Source organism: Hylaeus volcanicus, chromosome 5, assembly GCF_026283585.1.
Source record: "Hylaeus volcanicus isolate JK05 chromosome 5, UHH_iyHylVolc1.0_haploid, whole genome shotgun sequence".
Lineage (NCBI taxonomy): Eukaryota > Metazoa > Arthropoda > Insecta > Hymenoptera > Colletidae > Hylaeus > Hylaeus volcanicus.
This window is the reverse complement of record NC_071980.1, coordinates 22631577-22656885: the sequence shown is the minus strand read 5'-3', so window position 1 is coordinate 22656885 and position 25309 is coordinate 22631577. Positions and strand designations below refer to the sequence as shown.

Genomic DNA, 25309 nt, shown 5'->3' with positions numbered 1-25309 from the left:
CAAATCACAAATCACAAATCACAAATCACAAATCACAAATCACAAATATTCTACATGAGTAGAATCATTGCATTGGAGACACTTGATCCACGGATCACCATGGCAATCTGAAGACCAACGTCTTTCACAAAATATGCCGATAACGTCACTGTCGATCCCATTTGTGAACTTGAATTCTACGAAATGATAGATTCTCTTGAGAATACGACTTAGGAAAAGACAATAGATTCCGAAACATGTCGTTTATTATCGTCTTTACAAAATAATTCACAACCCTCACAGATTGTCACTTCTAAAATAGTCACCTCCAAAATAAAAGTTATTGAATATTTATCAATTTAGAAATGAAATTAATCGATAAGAAGGGGTGATTAAATAATTTCACGAATCACGAATATGGAAGTCAACAAGTCACTCGCTAATGCTGAATAACTATTTTGAAGCAGTTATTCTAGACACCATTTATTAGTAGTAACTGCTTAACAAAATAAATTGGGATTCCACCATAAAGAGAACCTCTCTGACTTTGGTTACTTTCCTTTATTTACAGTAATTTCAGCACATTAAAATATAAATAAAAAACTGATTTATCACATCTGTTATAAAGTGTAAACGCATGTTCGTGCAACGCTAACTTTTTACAACTTTTCAACTATGAAACTTATTAAATATTATTTGCAACGATCTAATATTATGGAAGTATATGCAAAAATTCAGCGTGATAAGAATTCTTCACCATTACATACATCGCACGAATCGTGTTACTCTTTCTTTCGTTGCGTTCGGCTTGTGTCCAATTTAAATTCCACGCAATACTGCCATAAACGGGAAAATTCCACGCGGATCCCTCCGACCGTCGAGGAGGTAATGATACTCGGTGCAATTCAGAGCGCCCGGAAAAGCGAGTACTCTTTGAGTGTTTGTATCGCGTCCGTGACTTCGAAGCACTCGTCAAGAATAAAGAGAATAAGAAGAGCTGGCTGGGACCTATTTCACGAGACGCTCTTTTCATTGACGTTCTGTCTGCCACAAATATTAACGCTTAACAGATCTGGGAAAAGTTTATTGCATTCGATATATTATTAGGTTTTGTAACAAGTCAATTCAAAAATTCGAAGCGTAAAATTTTTATTTCTTCGAATTTTAATAAAGAATAGAAATTGTAATTTTACCAATTTATTGCCAAAATTAAAGTACGAATTTAAGAGTAAATGTATGTATCTTTTTAAACGAGTGTTATCGGTAAAATATTGGTTTGTTTAATTTCATCTTAATGAGTTGATTTTAATATTGTCATATCGTTGAAATTAATCAGTAATTTTGGTAGAATAAATAACAATTTATGTTAATATTATATTTTATATAATAATTTGGCTAACTTTAAATAGACACATAATTTTTGACATATTCAATTTTATGTTATGTTACGTTTACTTGCGCAAATTAATATGAAATATCCTTTTTTTCATATCTCAAAAACTGTAATATTTATAATTAATTACAAAAAATTAATTAATTAATTTAACTCTGCAAATACTGTAATATGAACTTTACTTTCAATACGTTTTCATGTTATTGTATACTGTACGCATTTTGCAGTTCCTTGCACATATAAATTTCCTATAAATACATAAAAATTTGCAGTCTACTTATCAGTATCCGTAATATAATCTGATGAGAAGTTTATTACTCATTATTGGAGAATAGAATAGAATACCTGAAAAATTAAAGTTTGTTTTTCTCTATAAATAAATTGTTAAGTTACCTTAGAAAGGCACAGAATTCTACACCCAATACTTACTTGATAGAATATGTAAAAAGATCGGAAGTCCCTCGTTTTTGTCCATTCAGTATTTCTAACGTCGCGTTGTCGAAATTCGTTCTTGTAACTGGAACAAGAAGAAGAAAGACGTTGCGAACGAGGGAACAATACACGACTGACAATGAGAATCAGAATCGATCGAATTTCACTTCATTTCGGAGTCAGAGCGTCAATCTGTGTCAACTACTTATGACGAATCGTACCGTAGACATGTTCTGTATCCAGGATCCATAATTATAGTCTGAAAACACCAATCGCGGAACGTTAAAGACTGAGAAATGCAGGGAAAACTTTCTAACTATTTTTTACTAATGCCACAACGTGCACGAGTCACAGATACAATTAACAACGTTCAGCGCTAAACTTCTAATAGCCTCGTGTCGATGCTTCGACAGAACGTACAATTTCGATGTAAGGATACGGTCTTAGGAAGATATTAATTATAATTTAGAATCGACATGGGAGAAACGATGTTTCGTCGATACATCAATAATCACTCGATCGTAACGTAGCTCTCGCTTGGTGTCATGAAACTCGAGCAATTTCCTGCGGTTTAATTACCTAGAAATATCGGTGAAATTCGGTGAATTCTCAAGTGGGGTTTACAACTTACTCCTGACCCCATTGCAAACTCTGTAGCGATACACTCTGCGGCAAAATGATGGGACTCTTCTGTATCATTTCCATTTCACAGTATTAACCCTTTGACTGCGAAAGGCATATGTATACGTCCTCGAGAAACGGACACGGAGAAATGTTTATATTCGTTCAATCAATTTTAAAAACATATCAGCTTATAAGGAATGATGAGATGAAACTTTTCTATAGTCACAGTTTATTCATAGGACGCCTAGTTTCGAAAATAAAAATTGAAAAGTTAGAAGTTTGTTGCAAAAATTGATTTTCAGAGAAAGGTAATCTAAGTCTCAATTTTTATTTCTAAAACTAAACGTCCTATGAATAAACTGTAAATATAAAAAAGTTTCGCTTTGCCATTCTCTATAAGGTGATATTTTTTTTTTAAATTCGATCGTTAGACTGCTAACTTTAAAATGGTCTTTTAAATTTTTAATTTCTATTTTCAAAAATAACCGTCCTATGAATAAACTGTAAATATAAAAAAAGATTTGTCTTATCATTCCCTATAAGCTGATATTTTGTTTAACTTCACACTTCTATGCCTCTTAGAATTTCCACCAAATATCGTCCCGCGGTCAATGGGTTAGGTTTGATTCTTTAACGTAATAAACTGGTGAGTAAATATTTCTCTTTAAAATACAGTCACAAATGATGAAACACGAAGGCGCATAATTAATTTCTGTACCTAGTAATTTTCAAGTATCTACGTTTATAGTTAGAAGAATAACAATCAGCAAAATTTGATCGAGACGTTTAAGACTTAGTTATGTATTCAGATCCATTGCAAGTAAATAATACATTTTTGTATACCAAAGGTGTTATATCTTCATATTATTACCTAAAGTACATCTTTTATAGCCAGGATACTGTTTACAATAGACTGAAACAATATGAAGTGCTAATTAAGTAACATATTCTAACGATATAGAAATGTTCAATATTCTCAATTCCATTACGCTATATGATTCTTTTATTATTATTTATTTATTGCTTTGAAACCGAATATGGTTTATATAGCATATACGTTACATGAACATATCAACATATTGTTTAACATCTTAATGCGCCTTTTTTACATAGATTAACTTAAAACTAGTTTGTATAGCGTCTGTGTGCTTACATTATTTTAATGAAATGATAATAATAATAATTATTTAATGTAAATTTAAATTAAATTAAATTTTTATTGCGCATCGCTTAATAAACTCGAATATAATCAGCAGACCTTTAATATCTGGACCACATAGGAAACACCTCATACAAGTCGGGAGGTAGTATTTGCGACGGTGAAGAGCTGTTATGAGTGTAGCACGTTCATTTTCATGTTGGACGTTGCCAAATGGCATGATCTAAATCTTGATTTTCAGCACCACATTCGCAAGCACTGTCTAAAATAAATCTCACTCTGGCTAACGAATTGTTTAAGTTATAATGATTAGAGCTGGCTCTAATGATCCTTTTATTCGATTCATCTCGAATTTTATTGGAATTTTTGTTTCGTCGAAAGATATACTTACTTTTGGAGTCTGGGATGGAAAATAATCGATGGTCGCACAATAATAGGCCCACCTTAGGGCATCCCTAAATTCTTCCGCATCGTTTTATCGCGCGGTGTACACGGAGATAATAATTTCTTTGGAAATGAAGCGTTCGCATCCTGTTGAAAGAATTCCATCGCAAGGAGCGAGGTAAAAGTTCTCGCAACGAGCCACGGTGTAATTACGCGAGGAAAGTGTCCGTGGCTTGGTAAACACAGCTCTTATCAGGAGGAACACGGAACCAAGCGTCAATCGTCGAGTCGATGGTCGATCGCGACCAAGTGTCCGGACGAGCTCCGCATATCGTCGCCTCTCCTTTCACTGGAACGAAATTTACATCCGAGTGTCCTGGCGAGTCCGAGATTCGTGATCTCACGAGGTCAGAGCCGGCGAAGTGTGTCAAACTTCGCCGGACCATCTTTTACGGTACCTCGGAACTCACCTTGTGACTCGCAGCCAAGAATTCCGGATAAGATCTCGTCTAACATCTTTGTCCTGCCTGTTACGAGCGCGCGGCGGCCTTAGATGCACAGTAGTAGATCTTCGAGGAATAATTACGCTCTCGGATGGGATTACGCTAGTGTACGTAGAGCCTTTAGATGCCTTTAGAGAGAGTAGGTAAAGTTCAATCCTTGATCGCGAACGTGACTCGTCCCAAGTAGGTCAGGACCTGCACCTCTCAGCGCCTCAGCGGCACCTCCGACGTTGTCTTCGGCCAAGGTGGGATATCCCATTTATTCAGAAGTGTCTCGAACCGAGAGTGTAATTGACCAGCCGATGCCAGCCCGATAGAATTACGGTTCGTCGATCGTGGCATCATCGTAGACGGAAACAATTTCTGAACAATGTTGCCGGATTTTTCTCCCGGCATCTTATTAAGCCCAACGAGATGTCGAGATGCCGACGGCTGTACGCGTACCTGTTGATTTGTACAGTTACTCCTGCCGAGGCTTGAATTGATCACTGAGTACCAACGATGGATCTTCCGCGTGGGAAATTAATCTCTCGCACGACGCGAACGGATAGTCTTTTTATGTGCTTTCAATTTAACTCGCCGTGTTAGTTTGCACGTATGTTTGGTGCAAATCTTGAAACTCTTTCACCCATTAAACAGATAGTTCAATGGGTGAACTCAATTTCACAAGATAGCAGTTAACGTTGCAAAATATTAAAAATCGTATTCGAAGCATGGTTCTGTATATTTTATATATGGAAAGATTTGTAATAGCGATGCTATCAGGTATGATATTAATATGTTACACAATGATAACATTCAGTCAGTGTGAAACATTGCAAACACACGTTTTCCGGACGACAAAACACGTTTATGGATCAATTTATGGTTCTGACTTGTAGGCTATAAGTCGAAATTCAAAAATTTGAACATGATCGTGGTGCAAAATGTCGCCAATAAATAGATAAATAGTAGAATTTGATTTGAAGAATTGTAAGATTAAAAATTACAATATATACACAAGAAGAAACTTTTAAAAAATGATTTTTTTTTTCAATGTAATAGAAATAAAAGCATGGCAATACCAATTCGAACAATCCAATTACTATTCATGACTCATGACTACTTTGATTTTTATGCACTAGCTCAAAAATACTATAATAAGAGAAAACCATGATTTCCTACTTTTTAATGCAGTCTAGAAATGTAAACATTTTTTTACAGTTTTTTTATTAAATATATGTTTTATCATATTTTAGTGAATAGTACTAACCCTTTCGTATGTATTTAATAAGAATTAATAAGAATAAATTATCTAGAATATATAGATGCTGATGGTTTATGTACTAGTGTCACATTACAAAATATTTGAATGTTGCAGATATGGATTACACAGATGATTATAATACTGGGCGAAAGTTAATACTATAAAGAGCTATAATAATGTGCAAGCAAAAACTATGAAGATAATAGAACACATAGGTATAATAGAAGATTATTCTTAAGATGGTTTGAGAACCTACATGAATTATTTATGAAACGTGATTATTTGTAATTACTTAATCTCTTGAGCGATAAATAAATTTTGAGTTTTTTTTGCTCTAATAAAATACACACAAATCAAAGCAATGTGTATCCGTAAATCGATGTTGACATATAAATATGATGTATCATATTAATATTGTATATTTTTTAGTTTTAGAAGAATATTGTTATCATAAATAACTATAATTTTGATATAAAAGCAAACGTGTACATATGTGTTAATGTGTGCAAATTAATTTGTGTGTATCAAATACACATTTTGTTTTGTTTTTTTTTTGGAAAAAATTGAACATCGCATCAACATCTTAATAATAGCTGTGAGATCAGTTGTATTTACATGGTATTTCCTTAACGTGATAATTTCTTTTGAAGATACTAATAAAACTTTTCATTTTATTTCTTAAATATGAATCCACTATAAAAAGCATAATGGTCATTAGCGACGACTGTTAGGAATTGAATGTGTGAAGTGATTAAATCTTTTCGTTTAGTATACATTCGATATCGATCAAGTATAACAATAGAAAACATGAAAAAATAAAATTACCTAGGAATTGTTAATAAAGTTTGCTGATTAATAATAATTTCTTTAGTGCATTTATATTTAAGAAATGAAGCGAAACGCCGAACATTAGTATTTTCAAAAGAAATTCTCACGTTAAGGAAATACCATGTAAGTACAAGTGATCCCACAGCTATTAATTCTTAATAAAAATAAATGTTACATAAGATATCTCACGAATGGTGTTGCTAGCTAGTTTAGTGGCACAGAAGTAGAATCCGTGGCAGTGATTCCACGCATACCAGATCGGACAAAGTTAAGAAATCGGTCAAAGAAATTTAATTCATCGGTACGTGTATTCGCTGAATTACATAGAGAAGATAACGGTGCTCGTAATTTGATCACTTCTTTTCCCCTCAAGATTCTGTGTAAAATTAATTGAGATTATAGCACGACACATTAGAACTGTTATTAAACCAACAAATTATGAACGTAATATTAAGACATAATAAAACATTACTAAATATTAAAAGAAACTATGGTGCAAAATGGACTTCGTTATGAATTTTAATTTTGTCAGGCAAGGTAAGACATATTATAAATATTTCCTAAGACTGTTACGAACTATTTCGCGAATAAGAAAATATTGTTCTGAAAAATTTGTGCGATTGGTTCAGCTTAGCTCTTACCATAATTCTCCTATTGCCTATTTTATTAATTTTCAGCGTGTTAGTTATTGATTCATAATCGTGGTTGCTAACGGCCTAAGGGCGACGGTTTATTCTACTTTTTCGGTTTCCTTGATCGGGAACGTGACGCACCTTGCAAGAACGCACGAATGTTGACGGTGATCGTGACTTTCGGTAAGTGGGTCAGAACTCGTCCGTCTTCAAATGGATTTTACACCTTCGCGAAGCCACAAAGAATACCGACGGTATTACGAGCCGTTGTAGCATAGTTCTCGCGTTTCTCTTAATTAACGTTATTACGACAATTAACCGTTTGCGGTGTAACGATCATCGAATAGAATGCTTTTGTTACCTCACGAAATTGCACGAGCAGTGAAAGAGAACTACGGCGATTACGTAAAAATAAACACCGGGGACGTACGAATAGGAAAATTCAATTATGGCGGGAAAATTTCGAGGTTAGGTTAATAACAGCATACAGCTGCACCTCGTCTTTGCAAGTACCGTAAATGTAAACTTATCTTCGTTTCTGTATATGATTACCATTCCTGAATCATGAGAAAAAAGTAGAAAGACGTTCTTTATAAGACGACGATCTTACTGTGGGGTTAGAAGATTGGGGCACTTATCTAAAAATCGTACAATCGGTATTCGTTTAACTAAACAACTTTTGAATCTTAATCTATATCGAACGAATATCAATTATTTTTATCGAACGACCAGAGCCTTCGATTAGTATCGTTATTGGAAAAGTTAAATCAAATTACAAATGAAAGTAGGTAACCAGGTCCATTGCAAGTATTTGGGGGATGATTCATTAAACATGTAATGTAGAACCATTAATACATTAGTACATTAATTTAGGTTAAATGAATCTTAAATATATAAAATATTCATATTACATAAATATATAAAATATTCATATTATATAAATATAGAATATTTATATATAAAATATTCATATTGGCCGATCAGAATCTTCGACTGGTATTGTTATTACAAAAATTAAATTAAATAACAAATTTAAGTGGCTAACTCAAGTCCATCGCAAGTACTTTTCGGGTGATACATTAAACGCGCAATATAAAATTATAAATTAAGTTTAGTTAGATGAGTCTTCAATATAGAAAATATTTAATTTGATTATCTGTTAAGTATCGTAGCTAATGGAACAAATATAAATTATAGTTAAACTTTCCAGAGCAAGTTCAAGGATTTATTCAAGTTCTTATGTTCGATAATCTAATGTTTTTTATTTTACCATTTCAAATACCGTACGTTTGGTTTTAATGAGTGGCATGTATAGGCATGTTGTTTTACCATCTATTGTAGAAAGAGTATATTGTACTCTTTTATAAGTATAGCTAATAATCTTAGTATTTGGTAACTCAAACAAACGTAACGTGTTTTAGAACAATGCATTGCATTGCATTTATGGCATTGCAACTAACTTTTACTCCAAGATTTTATGGTTTAAAAAGATGTCTACAACTAAATATCTTATTACTTTTATCACTATACATAATTTTCTATTTAATTCACATTTTTAATTGATCTATTGTTTTTTCTCAATCTATTTTTCAAAAGATCATATCAACAGGCTCACCCAGCAGACAAAGACTCTGACTGTTGCACATACCAATCTTTAATATATTATATATAATTGTATTATATTACAACGCCCTTGTAATTTTATATCGTTTATATATATTAATGGGTTGTTCTCGATTGTTAAAATAAATAAGTAACCCTTTGAGTGCCAAGGAGCGATATATCACTCGAAGCTGTAAGTGCTATAACCATTGTCTGGCATTTCTCGGATATGTATGAAACTTTCCTCCGGCACTCAAAGGGCTAAATAAATACTTTGTTTCATATCGTACATAACTTTGTTCAAACTATAATTCATACAAGAACCTTTAGATTAGAATTGAGATTGGCACTTAACCCTTGAACACAAGGACAGCGAAAAGTTCGATGAATCGATTATCGGAGAAGACAGCAAGAAAGAGAAGTTCTTGGTCAGCACATCGCGACGCCATAAATTCCCCTCGATCGTTACAGCGCCTAATTCCTGGGAGAGATCCTGTAGGATTTGGGTCACGACCCCATAACCAACGGGAAGCCATTCGCGAGAAAGAACGAGGAGAAACAATCGATGATCATGACCCAGGACACGCTCGACGAAACTGGGTCAGAATTTAGCCGCGTCTTTTCACATTGCGCGCATCATTTTTCTTTACCGTTGCTCGCACTAGCTTGCAACGCTCGCAGGTGTGCAACACGAAGATAACCATAATCTCGTTCCCAGTCACGTATTCCCGGATTTCCCTCGAAAAGGACATCGTCGCATTTTACTTTTCTTTTGTCGAACAGTGTAGAACCGTGATTTTCTAATTACATTGTCGGAGATGCTTTGCCACTGTCCTTGCAACCTCGACTTCAAGGTGCAACAAGGGAGGCTGATTATCATAAGCGCAAATCCTGGAATGAACTCGTCAAATGCGCAAAAAGGAGAAATCTTCGTAAACGCAAAAAGTTTACCTGATGTTAACTTTGCAGACTACGTTCTTCCAAATCCTAAATTCAGCTGAAAAACTTTTACCTGGAATTCGATTTAAGAATGCACTTATTCCCCGATTTACACGGTACTATTCTTACACGCTTTCGCTTTTATACGATTTTTCAAATAAAAATTACGGATTGCTAAAAATAAAGAATGTTAAATACAAAAATCTACTACCGTTTTTATATTTATTATCGTTTAGCACCGTTCATTTGTTAATACTAGCAAGAAATTTAAGAAAGGGAATTCCTTATCTTTATGTAGACGAAATAACATTCGTATTAATTATGGCAATAAATCTTGAACAGCAGAAAAGTATCATATCTATGTATTTTTCCTAACCGGAAATTTTTGAAAACATCATATTTAATGGTTTATGAGAAATGAATATAGTTTTTGTAGAATTTATATATAGTAACTCGATTGAATCTTTACATTACAAGAAATAGCTTCAATTTTCAAATTAATATAAAAGTCCTATGTTTAGAAACCAAAATTAATATTAGAAAATATAACTATATATATATTTGTTACTCCACGAATGGATTGGTAATTTTTGTTTTTCGTTTGAATAAATGAATTAATCATCATTTTTTAAATTGTAGTCAATCTTGACAATTTCAGGCGATTCACAAATTTAGAATATGTTCTTTTCAAACGATTTATGTTGTACATCTACACTACATTCTAATATTCTGTAATGTAGAAGAAAAATAATATTAATTGTGTGGTATGCTCGAGTGCATTTTGCTAATAAGACATAAGATATTGCGTTAATAGATAAGTGGTGGTTTTGTTAGCAAATAAACGAGAAGCAAAATAAACGATCAAAATATAATAACTAGATGGATCTTTTACATTTTTTTCTACAAATTTTGGACAAACAAAATAACAATTTGTAGGTTTTTTTTAGATCTGACTAAATGATTCAGCAAAGGGGAAAATATTTTTTCAAATTTAACGATAGCATTATTCCAGTAGCTGTTACGATCAGAGAAAAATCGTATACGAAACCTTTTATTGTCAGACATGAAGTAGCAAGAGGATATTTCCTAAAGATATTTATATTGCAGATATTATTCATTTGTTTACTATAAAAAAAAAAATAGCTAGAAGTGTTAATTCTATATAAAAATATAAAATCATAATTCATTATAATTTCGTGTATTTCTGTTTGATACTTACTTATGCAGTAAGTATTTTCTAATAAAGTTTCTTTATTTTATTGGTTGCTTAAAACAAATTGTCGTATTCCATGTTCTTTTAAATTATAGATAATTGAAATAAATATATATCACGATATAGGTAATTTATATAGGACCTGGGCAAATCACATGTTTGAACAAGTAAATATAATTAAATAGGTTTGTTTGGAGCAGTTTGAAATGGCGCTTGAGTGCACAATTATCCACCCTAGAAACGTCCCTGACCAAGAGGAGTCGTAGTCGTTCTTGACTGATACAAGCGATACGTAAATTTCGATGAACATGATGCAAGCTTCTGCAACTAGTGGCGACATTCTGAATTACCAAGGCCAGACCATGACCCTGCCCGAGTCTGATGGCTATTCGAATAAAATCTGTTGATCGATCAGGGCACAGTAGCGTACCAGCGCCGACGCATTTCACCCTCCACGTCGTGTCTCACTTCCATTTAGTCCAGAGCAGATGCTCCAAAAGCGTCCTGCGTATCACTTTTCTCCGCGTTACTTGCATGCTATTAGGTTGTTCCGAAAATACCTGCGTATTTTTGTAATCAATAGACTGCGAATCTTTATGCATTTATAGGAAATTTGAATGTGCAAGAACCTACAAAATGAAAATAATATGCAAAAATATAAAAAAGATTGAAAGTAAAGTTCATGTTATAATATTTGCAGAATAAAATAAATTCCTATTTAGCTTCAATTTTTGTAGGCACGTTCGCGAAGATTTTATTTTGCATAAAGATCCGCAGTTTAGTAATCAATGTAGCTTTCATTATATTAAATACACTTCTCACAAAGTTAATAACTTTATTTACCTACTACTTTAAAACAATCTTCTGTATTAGACTTAATGAATTCATGTTACAGTTTACTATTTTGGCCTAAGCTTGATCTTTGAATATTCTGTTTCAAAGGAAGTTTTCTAAATATTTAGAAAACTGGTAGTCTGTTGATGAGAAATCCGAGGAATCTGCAGGATGTGGTAGAACTTCGTATTCTAACTCATTAATTTTCTGCAATGTTATGTGTGAAACATGTGGCCGTGCATTGTTGCGAAGAAGTAGTCGTTTTTTATTTATTAAGTCGGTTACTTTTCCCATAATTTTGTATAGGTAATACCTAGTTCTTTACAATATCGTTGTGAATTAGTTGTTATCTTAGGCTTTAAATGGTTATAGTGAATTGCACATCCACTGTACAGTAACTATCGTCTCTTTAGGGCGAAGGATTGGTTTAACTTTCTTTTCATTATTATAGAATATCCACTTCTTATCGTGTGGCAATATGTAATCCAAGAATAAAAGCGGTATGTGTCGTTGCGAAAGTAAAATGAAAACTCTATTCTATCTATTTCACCACTTTCCACACATTTCCTAATTCAGCAAAACGAACAGATACGCTTGATTTTAAAACGCCAAGGCTGCTTGTAAATTTTTGAAGAGTTTGTTTCGGATTCAGTTCAATTTGAGCTTTTAATAAATCTTCGTCGATCTCAGTTTTCCTACATCGATCTTCCAAAATGTTAAGAATCGTATCCATAGATTAAAATTTGTTGTATAATTTTCATACTGCCCGTACACTTATAGTACCTTGTATCCAATCAATACTCCAATCTCTGACTTATTCAATTTATTATTGGAGCATATCTGTGTGACGATTAAAAGATTTAGGTATATTTATGATTTTTTTATAACTGCATACAATACCCAATGGTGTGAAACTTGTTCGTGGTTTATCAATTTACCTCCTGACTACATAACAGTATTTTTCTTTAATGGTAATATAAATACTTTGTATTGTTTTTTTTTGTATTGTACATTTTTTAAGAGATAGTTCATCAACATGTGTGTCGATAATCGTATACACTTGCGGCATATTATGCTCTACCACCTTAAGAAAGAATGGACCAGTATGTGATTTGAATGTTCTCTTTGGAAGAAGACTATAGTAAAAGTTGATGTCGAGAGTGGTCAGCTTGCTTAAAAATCTGGTGACAAAAACTGGAAGACAAATCAGGAAGAAGCTGACCCAGTGATGCTCTGTGGACTTTTCCGTCGATTTGCGAATTTTCTTCCTTGCCTACGGATATTTACTTTTTTACGCCTAAAATAATTATTTACAATAATTCGTTCGTAATTTGGTTTGTTCTAATGGTTAATAAATGAATTTATAATGAAAATTACTTTACAATACAGCGGAACTAATGGCAGCTCAATTTAAGATTCGGCCAAACAAACGTGTTCTCTTCCACTAATTTAATAAAAACAAAAGCAAAAAAGAAATTAAGTGCAGAGTCGTTAGCGGGCATACTTCATACAAGAGAAGCATCGGATACACCTTGCTATGAAGTCATAATGACGGTAGAGCATCGTAATTTATTTCATGCTTATATATTAAGTCTACAAAAAAGTTCTGAGCTGTAATTTACAAAATTCAATGTTCACTTACAAACAAACTAAAAAACATTATTCGATGAAACATACCCCCTTTGGATAGATTTGCATAGATGCATAGAGGGAAAGTTTTGGTGTCTGATATAATTTTTGTTTTTGAGAGAAAAATTGAATGTTGCATCATGTATTGTACCATGTATCGAAAGACAACAAAGATTAATTTACAAAAGGGTAGCGTATTTCTTATTTACCATTTTCGATTACTTTTACATCAACAGTAATGTGCTTCTAAATGATAAAAAATACACGAGACAACGCATAGCATCGCAAAAGCGACATTTTGGTAGCGGGATATCTCGGCCACAGCTCCGGAAAAAGGTTGATTTCAGACGAAATTAGAATTCAGTAGCGAGATATCTTGTCCAGTGTATCAAAAAGGTTAATACAAAGAATCATAGACATACGAGTGTTTCCATTACTCGTTAATTTTTAATTACACCCCGTTGATAGATTTCTGTGTGCTCCACTGTTCCATAGTCGGGCCCAACGTTGAAAATGTCGAAAATGTCACAGGCGTGACGACTCATGGATGGATGTTACTGGACCGGGTTAAGTGGCTTTGGAGAAAGCCAGCTACCTCCGCCTTTTCCTTATGAAGTCACGAAACCGTGCGGATAGCGGATAGTAAATCATTGACGGCCTTCACCCGTCGCTGGCGTTCACGAAACGATGCAAATTTCAAGGTAGGCATATTCGACCCTCGTAACCCTAAGCAATGGAACTCACTATTCTCGGGGAAGTTACTGTGGCTTGACTTGTAACCCCGGGTCCACGCTGCGCGAACACTGGTTCGCGTACATCGTTCGTGAACTCTAGACTATTTCTTTCATCTACCTTCATTTTAATGGCGATATAAGTAAATTGGTTTCCTGGAAAAGAATTTCAGAGAAATCATTTCCAAAGGACAAACTTACGTTTTCATTAACATTGATATGATCGGAAAGAAATTGCTTTATTCCTGAGTTTTCTATAAAATCTCCCATTACAGGAATTTCATCTTGCTTAGACCATGAATTTTCTTTGAATATCGAAACACCTTCATCATCTCTGGCTAATGTCTGAATCGTTCTAAAAAATACGAGTTTATCTTTTTTTAATACAACAAATTTCACTGCTACTAGCATCGCTTGTATTATTTTTACTTTCAATGATACTTGATATGTCTGACACTAAATCTTCCATTTTTTACTGTTCCTTCGTAACGAAGTAATGTTTTCAATACATATAATATTCGATGATAAAGGTGTAGAAAATGCGAATTGGCGTATCTCGCCACCAGTAAAATTACTAAATTTTGCAATTTTGCAAAAGGAATCACAATTCAGTTCTTCTGCCAGCAGTAGTTAAAAGACAATAGTTAACATAGTTAATATAAATATTATTTTACAGAATGACGTACTTGAAAACAATGTGGAATATTATAATGCAATATAACACAGCTATAAACTTATAAACCATCGATAGTCTCCATAGTACTATCGATAATTCTCCACTATTAGAGCCATAGAATTACTATTTTTGAATTACTTAAAAACACTTCTTATATGGCGTTCATGTTTGTAACTTTCAGAATAGCCGTATTATTTTCACATACTAAAAACGTATAGTAACGTGTAGGAAAAAATAGCATTGAAAAACATCTTATGGTTTTTCCAACAAAGAATCCTAAAAATGACCTAAAAATCACAAAAGAGAATTCCCCATTAACCCTTTGATTGCGAAAGGCATATATATGAAATTTTTAAATTCAACAATTTTTAAAAAATAACACTTTATAGACAATGACAAGACGAAACTTTCTTTATATTTACAGTTTATTCATCCGACGTTTAGTTTCAAAAATAACAATTAAACACTTAGAAGTCTTCTATCCCCACATTCAATTACATTTTAGTCGCTGTAACTTGGCTGAATATCATCGGAATTCTTTCAATTATCGTACACGAATGCGTTTAATTAACAATAATTGCTTCTCATGTTCGGGAAAATATATCTATATAGATATATCTGTAAAATATATCTATTTTATCTGTTTTATAACAATTCATCGCAATCGAACAGTAGATCACCCTTGCACGTGCGCGTACCTCCGATTCTCATACTTAAAAGTGTTTAAAAAACGATCGAATAGTTCTAACTGATAGAACTATTACTTTAATTGATCAGAAACTATAGAAGTATTGAAAATAAAGTCAGAACTCTTAATTATGTACGAGCTTGCACAAAGTGAGCTGCCAGCTTCGCACAGACAAATGTTTCGCTGTACAAAAAAGATCACGAAAAAAACTTAGTATTTGGGCTCCTGATGTAGTTTCCTCCCTTAATCGATTTGGCAAATGAACGGATCATATCTCGTGATTAGGTGCGTTTTTCCTCGCGTCTACGCGGAACGCAAATCGTTCGTACGCGAATACGTAATTTTATGATCGACTCTCGCAGCCAGAGGATGCATAAACTCCACGGAGGAATTACGAACGATTATTGTTTCTCGTGATCGCGGCGAGTACGGTTGTATTCCATGCGGTTTGTAACAGTTACATTCTATTACCGTTCCAATTAGAGGTTACACTATACAAGAGAGACCGGACATTCTTGAATTATACTCGCTTTTCCATGAAATTAAAATAAATTGCTTCGCCGAGGCAACGGTGTGCCGCGTGTGGAACAACGATAAGCGTAAATTCATTCGCCAGTCGAAGATAATAGAACGAAGTAATTCAACGGGTATGTAGGTAGGTATACCTCTTATCCAACCCTCATCGTTCCTCTTTCGAAGCAGCGTGGAACAGCGAAAGCATGTAAAACTATCAATATTTACAATTTGTCGACGTGAGATGGTAGTACATAGCACTCAGAGTCGGACAGTAGGTAATTGATTATTTCGCGGCTACTTCTGCAATTAGAAAGGCACTACTTTGTTGGTAATTCAAGCGATATCTTGTTTTATTTTAATTTCAACTACTAAAATAATCAAGGAATTTACATAATGATCTTTACGATCTGGAAAAAAAGCATTTCTTAAAGAGATTTAACGAGTACCGTATAGCATAATAAACTTTGTGATTCCACAATTGCCGCATTAATGGATGTTGAAGTATTTTTTTAATTTTAGGGAAATCGTTGTTCTGACACGTACTGGATACCATTATTTATTACGGTTACCTACGAATTATGTTGATTTTTGATACTGTGGACAATTTAATTTATTAAAAACGTAATATAGATTTAATGTATAATATTATCTTGGTCGTGATCGATAATTTGCAACCATGTTTCTGACAAGTATTAAGTATTCTAGAATATGATCAAGTCAACTATTCTCCATATGATAGTATTACTCGTTACTTAATGTTATTCGAATAAAGTTTTATCTATCTCTGCTTGAACTATTGTAAACTGGAAACAAGAATGACAAAGGGAGTAACAAACTTGTTGTTTGGAAAATCTAATGGAAGGTGGCATTTAATTGCAAGAAAACTACGGAACGGTAATTAAATATTAATTGAATATTCTTTTGGTGCGTTCACGACAAGTTGTGTATTTAAACTACAGATCAAACTATGACATACGTATTTTCTGAAATTTCATTATCTTTTGCATTTCAAAATTATGCTATTTGTAATGTACTTACATTTTTTGCGAAATGGAATCCTTAAACCCGTATAATCTAAGAACTGGAAAACATATATATCGTTCCTAATAACACAAAGGTGTGTATTATCAGTGTTGATATTCAGTTCTTTAGTAATATATTCCGAGAATGTTTGCACATTTTGAACCGTATTGCCCATCTTGTGAAAATCTCAAGATCTCGTCAAGATCGAGATCATATATTCGAAATTGTCGGAAATTTGAGATCGATATGCATGTTTCGAGATTTTTCGAAATCAAGATCGAGATCGTAGAAATCTCGTCTCGTCTTGTCTCGTGCGCATCACTAGTCATGTTTCCGTTTAGCGAATTATCCACGAGCAAATAAAAATTGTTTATTTTGTCAAATATTAAACAAAAATTGTTGTAAATAAATACGCAAAATCTGATCACTATAACGGAGAGGAAAGAAAACGCAATCAAGATGCTTTATTTCCGTTTACTGAACGTCTCCCAAATAGAAATTTTCTGTTTACAGTAAAAATTTAGACGGCGAAAATGAGTTAACATAAACTTTTATCCATTCAAACGCAGTTATATTTAGAATCTTTGTCCCAGTGATTTCTGGGTTGTGTATCGAGACTGGTTGCTTGACTATTAATTAACTTTTGTTTGTTCGTTCCTGGGACAACTGAACATGTCCGCGCGAACTTTTCATCTCTTGCACTCTCGGCAGGATTACGTATTAATAAATAATCTCTATGCGTTTCAAAGAGATAGGAGTTTTAATTGAATACATAATTAAATACAGAGAAGTAACAGAGCAAACCGCTTTTTCGAAGTCTTAAACTATCAGTTTCAAGACATACTGAGGTTAAATCTTGGATTTTTTCCTTATTTATATTCTGATTAATGATGACATAATATAAACGTTAAATAAATATGAATAAAATATTTTATTAGTAAATAAAGATATATCGATATTTCTAGATTCCTTTCAATATGTTCTGTCAAGCTCTAAAAGTCGTACCTAACATTTATTTACAAGCTGTCAATTTCGATGTAAGCTTAGATATAAGATTAAATGTGACGAACACTATTCTGACACAATTCCAGTAAATAAACAATTAGTCACACGAGGCTAAATACATTTTGACTACAAGAAAAAACGGAATACTGTAGTTTTAATAATTTTATCGATATTGAATTGTTTCTTAATTAAAGTTAGAAATACATACAACAAAATAACAATAATTGTTAAACTAGTTTACAACAAAAAATCGATAAATACATGCAATATCACAAAAATGTACAGTCAGGTATCGCAGGTACTATAAAACCTGGATAATTGCGAAGGAAGAAGACTTAAGATTCATGCAATTATCGAGGTAACCAAATAAATAGAAGATAATTCAATAAGAGTTTCATCTCTCGCATAATAGTCGGTCTTGTACTAACGATCTACTTCTGTTTCATACCGAGGACTTCCGCTCGAAACTTTACTTGTTGATAAGTGATCAACTTTTCCACTTGTCAGTGTAATGCAACGAACAAGATTCTAGACCTAGATCATCAACAGGATTCTCAAATGAGCCAAAAAGTCAAACACAGAAGAAGTCACCTTACAGTACAAGTTTAGGGAAATGCTGGTTGCGATTAAAAAATTATTAGTTGTCCACATTTGTCCACGTTCCGACTGCTTGTGTTCGATAGCCTATGAGTCTAGCTTTATGCACAAAAAACGTGCATCCCCAACACGATCAAATACTATGTTAAAAGTCTAATCATATCTCGAGAACAGTCGTTAAAAAATACGTTACCTGTTACAAAGGTTTAGAAGGCCAAAAAAATGGATTTTGAAAACAACAAAACGTGTACAGTACAAATAGGATAATTTTCATTATCACATTATTGTATCTTGGAAGACATACAAATTTAATACATCCACCCAAATATCATTAGAGGATACTGGTACAATGCAGTTGTGAATTAAAGTCAAGCGAACGATACTCGTCCATAGGATGGAAACACTGTGCGCTCGAAGTGCAGAGCCTATTAATTAATAATTATACCTTACTTTTTGGAATAATATTTACGTTTTCTGGTGAAATGGACATTCTTTTCTATTCTTGATTTATATTCTTGAATATTCATAATATTCACATTTGGAACATTTCGAAAATTACCGTTTGTCCAGCTAGATCGCTGGAATATCATACTGTGCGCCGCGGCGCCGCCTCGGTCTTTCATGTCAAGTCGTCGGAGGAGCGTCGAAGCTCGTAAGTCATCGTACATCTTCTGAAATTGCTCCCGTCTAGACGCGAGCACCGTGTGGATAAACGAGCGGAGGCTGAACGCATCGCGATACGTTTCCTGAATGAACAGAAGCAGGATCGGCGACGCTGCCGATGAGTAGGACAGTGTGTCGCTGTCGTGCGCGTTGGGCCTCGTTCTTCTCCACGTGACCTGGTCACTGGCCCACTTTGATTCCTTCTGGTTCGTTCTCCCTCCCTCCCATCCTCGTTTCTCTCTTCCTCTTTCGTTCGCCACGGGCGTCTTTTTCACTTCCTTCCCCGAAGATGGTGCCTCATCGTTTCTGACTTCGACGACGTTCCCCACCTTTTCGATGGACGGATCGGTCTCGGTTACGACGGCTACCTCCACCATAAACGACCTCCACCACTGTTCGTTCGTTCCGACCACCGCTACCACCACCACCACCACCACCATCACCACCACCACCACCGCGATCCTCTTCGAAGGCGCCGCTTATGACTTAGCCATGCGATTCCAGCACATGCCGTAGCACGAGGTACAACAGCCAGACAGGTACCATCCAGTTGACTAACCGGATGGACGAACGGTGCACGGAAGAGATCGGTATTAGGATCGCCTGAAACACGTTTCAATCGAGCACCGTTCGCCATATCGAGCGCGTCCGCTTGGCGATTTTCGGGCCGAGGTTGTCGACCAACCGTTCCCAACTTTCACGGTTAGGACCTTGACACCTACCGAGCGAGACGCTCGATCGTCGACGTTTGCGATCGGTCCGGTGCGTCGCCGTCTGACATTTCGCGTGACCATTGATAGATCAGTGCACGGTTGATCCATTTGATCGCCAATCGAAAGTTCGGATCCGTCGTCTGACATCGTCCGGGTGGACGGTATACTGTTCGCGAGACGCGGACCAGGGAAACGGAAGTGGAGGAAGTTCAGTGACGAAGTGTGACGCGCGAAGGTACTGCGGTGACGACGTGTGAACTCGGCGATAGACGCTCCTGTGACGTGAGAAAGGTCGTGTTTTCTTCCAGAGAACGACCGGGGCAAGGCTTCTCGCGAGGATTTAAAGCAACGTTATGAGACGGTTCTGACGTATCAGTGGACGTATCACGGTTAATGGGTTGCATGGTAAGTGTCCGTTCACTAGTTGTGTTGAATTAATTAACTCTTAGAGGCATGCGATTCGAGAGAAAATTAAAACCAAAGTTTCACAGAATGCCTATTACTTGTTCAGATTCATAATTAGTATAAAACGTCAAGTATCCTGTTTTCTTATTACAAGACGATTAATTACTTACACTAAACAATTAAGCGAACTTAGGAAATGATTTACCAAAATAAATCAGAACAGTTGCTGACCTTGCTGACGATGCATATCTTTCTATAGTTCTCTTACAATTGAATTTCAACCCCAATTGGATTTTCCAACCAACGCGCTACTACTCCTTTTGTCTTTCAGAAATCGTACCGTTGAATTCGTTTTTCAGTTAATAATCGTTTCATCGCAGGTGGATAAAACTTCATTTGAATAAAAAGTGACGAATAATACCATCGTATAGTAATGTATTCCTAACGTTTATTCGATGCAATGATTAACTTTTTATTTATTCCTTGTGATATATTTTATTCTATAGTTTAAATTGTAATTTTAACTATTCATTATTTATGAGGAAGTTATTTATATTTCAAGAAGAATGTCAATAAAAAATGTCCTTTATTCGATACTTTTATTTAGATAAGCATTTCGTCAATCCCGGATTTTCAGAATCAAAATCGTCGAATGAATACGTCCTGTAGATTAATTTTGCAAGTCATCGATTAACCCACTTCTGTAAAACGGAGTAAAGAAATGTGTTTCGCGAAAGAATGCCAGAATTACTCGGTTCGAGCCGTTCATGCTAAAATTAACATTCATTACTATGCTCGATCTGTTACAAAGGCCATTCCAAACTATGTCTCCTGGTTCTCGAATATACTGTTACCCCGTTCTGTTTAAACGACCGCGACACGCGCAAACATTACGCCAGGGATGGGCAAAATTTTATTTGAACAACACAGAACATGTAAAACCACTGTATACGTGGAAACAATTTTAAGACATACTTTTCATTACATTCACTTCTTCCTGAATGTAAAAGAAAAATCTCCTTACGATATTGATGTAACATTTCACAAAATGTATGCTTCCTTTATTATATTATAAAAATTAATAATTTTTAATCACTCTAAACGACGATAAAAGACGAATGTTCTTGAATGAAGTCCTCCAAATACTGTTAATTATTTTTCATGGAATATCTCCTGAAATTATTAGTTAAATATTTGTTCAATCGCAGTGAAATATTCATTGTATAATTCAGATATCAATAAATTCACATACTTATACTGAATATTCTTCAACAATTCGAATTTTCATTTCAATTCAAAAGGAAACGGAGAAGCAACTGCTTACATTTTATCTTTCATTCAAAAATCTTTATCCAGACGAGAATTTTTCCTATATATCTCACGTTATAGATATCGAGTTTGCCACGATTTAGTGAAAATCCATTCTTGGTTGCAATTACACGTGGCCGTGTTACGAGGATGCTTTTCCACGTTGAACGGCATCCACGACGGTCGTTGAGCCGGGGTTCAGACAATGCGATAAATTATTAATGTAGAAAGTTTCGCGGTAGCGGCGACAAAAAGAAAATCGGTCAGTTTGTGTCGTAGGATCGTTTATCGGAACCAGGACGTGATCAGGAATCAGTGCGATCGTACACAAGGTAATCTGACCGTGGAGGCAGGAGAAAGCTGGGTTTCCGACTTTGGCCCGTAGTAAACCAGGCGATATACATAGAAGATCATTTGGCATGCTCCGCTGATTCACCGCATCCTTCTTCCCTTTTTCTCCCCTTTCTTTCGTCGCTCTATTCGCGTTTGGTTCCCAACAGATTTCGTCCACGCGTCGTTACCTGCTCGTTGCATCTTCCCCGAGCTCCATTTATCGGGATTAAACCAAGGCAACGTAGTCACGCGTAATTAACTAATTACATCGCGTTCGTTTTCTCACGTAATTACTCCTTTAAACGCTCGTCGAACGCGAGCTCGCGTAAACGCGACCGTTTACCCTCCATTTATTCAGAGGCCGTTCACGTGAAATTTTAGTACACAATGTGTAATCAAGGTTACCAGCCGTGCTCTTCTGCATGTATGTAGACTCTTTCCGAGGTGGTAAAATAAAGTGTTCTTTGTTTTCACTCATCGAGATCGATTGTAATCCTTATTTTTTAAATGGTCAGGGTTATTTGCGATCACAATTTTATTAGTCTACAAGCTGCCAGTAGGTTGCGTGAACGTTATCTTATATTTGGCCAAATAAATTGCGGTTGTCTAATAATTTCGTAAATTGATAACATTTGTTTACGTTATTCAATACTTTCTCTAAATTTTTTAAAATATTTCATTCGAATTGACAGAACATTGAATTAGATTACTTAACCTGGCATTAACCCTTTTAATACCGACTTAAAAATTCCGAGTTAAGGTAATGTATTTTAGTAAAGCTTGAAACAGAAATCATAAAAAATTAATATTAAATGATAAATACACAATTTATAAAGGAACATGTTATAAAATAACGAGCAAATTAATTAAGGGGTGAAATATTTCAATATATATGTTCAAAAACTAATATTTATAATGTTTACCTAAAATTGTAGCATTAGAAATAAGAAAGACCGTCACTTTGACATAGTTTGACGTCTAGCGTATAATACAAAGCATAAACAACGTATATTGAATTATTTATGTGTTATACATTATTTAAGTCACTACTTTCATTACTTCATACTACATTATTAGGCGATTGAATTACAATAATTTTGTATTACTCGTACAAGTATAGGTATACTTTATAATATTGTAATTGTGTTAACTACTAAATGAACTAAAATTAAGACTTGTAATTTTCAAGTACAAACGCAAAGCACAACGATATGTCTTATACACACCTCAAAACACTCAAAGGAGTGTCATTTTATGCACACTACAATAAGCAAATTAGACACAGAAATTGATATTAAAGGAATATTTCAGTAAATAGTTTAGTATTACTTCTAGTTATTATTCATAGTATGTATAATTATCATTTTATAGATCGAATTTATTACAAAAAGTCGAAATTGAATGTCTTATATCAAATAATAATAAATGCTTAGTGGCTAGAACCATGCGTTTTGTTAATTTAAATATAAATTATATATGTAAATTACATATAAACAATTTTTTCTTAAACGTAAATACTGGAGAAAAGACCAGTAGATATTTAGCAAGAACTATGACATTATTCTTATATCACAAATACAGTAAAAATTGATCAAATTTAATACCAATGACGTGTCTGAATTTTTTATATAGTTAAAAAATGTAACTGATACTGAAAGAGTATACATTTACAAGTATTATATAAATCAATCGTAGAATCAAACAATGGATAAAAAAAAAAGTTAATTAAAACGCGTGAGAAACAACAGGTCACACGAGTCGAAACGAGTGATCTAGAAGAAGAGAGAAAAATACGGAGATGATATCAGAGATTATTGATTGCAGTTGCAACGTATTTCTACTAGTATTGGTTACAATAATTGTTACATAAATATTAACTAATGCTCTTACTATAAATTCATACTTAAAAAATACTTTGAAAACTTCTACATACCTACAAAAGTTGTTATAATTATGCTTATATACACAGATGAATTAGTTAGGATTAGTAAACCTTACATCAGACTCATCTGAACTTTGAAAAATAAAAATTCAAGAAAATCAAATTATCGCACATTTTTAAAAAAGAAAAAAATTTAATATATTTTTGAAACTAGATATATTTTTAGACCAATCTAACTAGACTTAAATATATTTTTACCACATTGTTAGCGAGGGAAGAAACATTACCAGATCGAGTCTAATTTTCTTATAATTATTTTAGATCATTTAATTCTGTCTACCAGAGAAGATATAAACTGGAGTAAAAACGTTTCTAAAGAATAAAAGTTGTATCGACTCCATACGTTCTCAATTTTTCAACTGATTGTTATTTTTAACCTTCTACGCATACATCAGCGTGTAACTTACTTTTGTCAGGGTAAATAAATATTAAGTATAATTACGAGGACATAAACTAAAGTATAATGGTGAATACTACTTTCTTCCTTTACTTTTTAAATTTCTATAACATCGACTATCGAGACCAGCCTCTGTCTGTTCCGGATCGCTGCTCCCAAGTTTCACCTGTTCGATAAAACTTCTAATGCGAATCGATGTGACGCAAGCGGTAACGTTAACCTCGTTCCTATCGAAGCTCGACCTTCGAAACATCCCGCGGAGATCTCGCGAATTACGAGGTCGTGCACGCAGAATCCGTTACTCTAATAAGCACGATAGCCTAATGGATTCCTCGCCCATAAATCAACGATTTCGCGCGATATCCAATTCAACCGTTTCTTAATTAATTCGAATTGGCACGATATATGCGAGACCCAAACAAAAACAAAATTCAGATACCACGTCTCAAGAAGAAACACATAAAGAATATTTTTAATTGAATCTTATCTTCTAGAGACAGCAATAGATATTTAAAGCTTCCGCCATTTCACGAACAATATATCGCGGATTTTAGTCAATCATGGCCTTGATTAGGTCCGTCTCTCTAATGAATGGGAGGCCTCTTCACCTTCTAAATTAAAATGACCAGCACCGAACATTCTACATCAACTACGAAGTGACTTGACACTTGTAGAACTAGGCTCGTAAACAGTGTAAAATTTAATTACAGTATCGCTGCCAGGGTTGCTTTTTTTTTAAAATAATGTAACAATACTCGTCGTAAATGCTTTCTTTGATTGTATATGATAAAAGGCATACGTAATAAGAAGTGAACAATGTTCAATTTGAATGAAATGTCCTTCACGATAGTTAGACGATAACTGTAAAGAATAATATAAATTTCTAAATTACCTTATAAATTCGTTGTGTACTTT

General features: G+C 34.2%; 1 protein-coding gene across 1 annotated transcript in view; it reads left to right on the top strand.

Moving 5' to 3' along the window:
- The first annotated feature begins 20366 nt into the window (after positions 1-20366).
- The window catches only part of LOC128877366 (serine protease filzig), a 48643-nt gene continuing 43700 nt past the window's right edge, over positions 20367-25309 (top strand). The window contains exon 1 of the mRNA XM_054124614.1: positions 20367-20414. Within this exon, the coding sequence (XP_053980589.1) occupies positions 20403-20414 (12 nt within the window). The 5' untranslated portion in view covers positions 20367-20402. The remainder of the gene's footprint in view (positions 20415-25309) is intronic.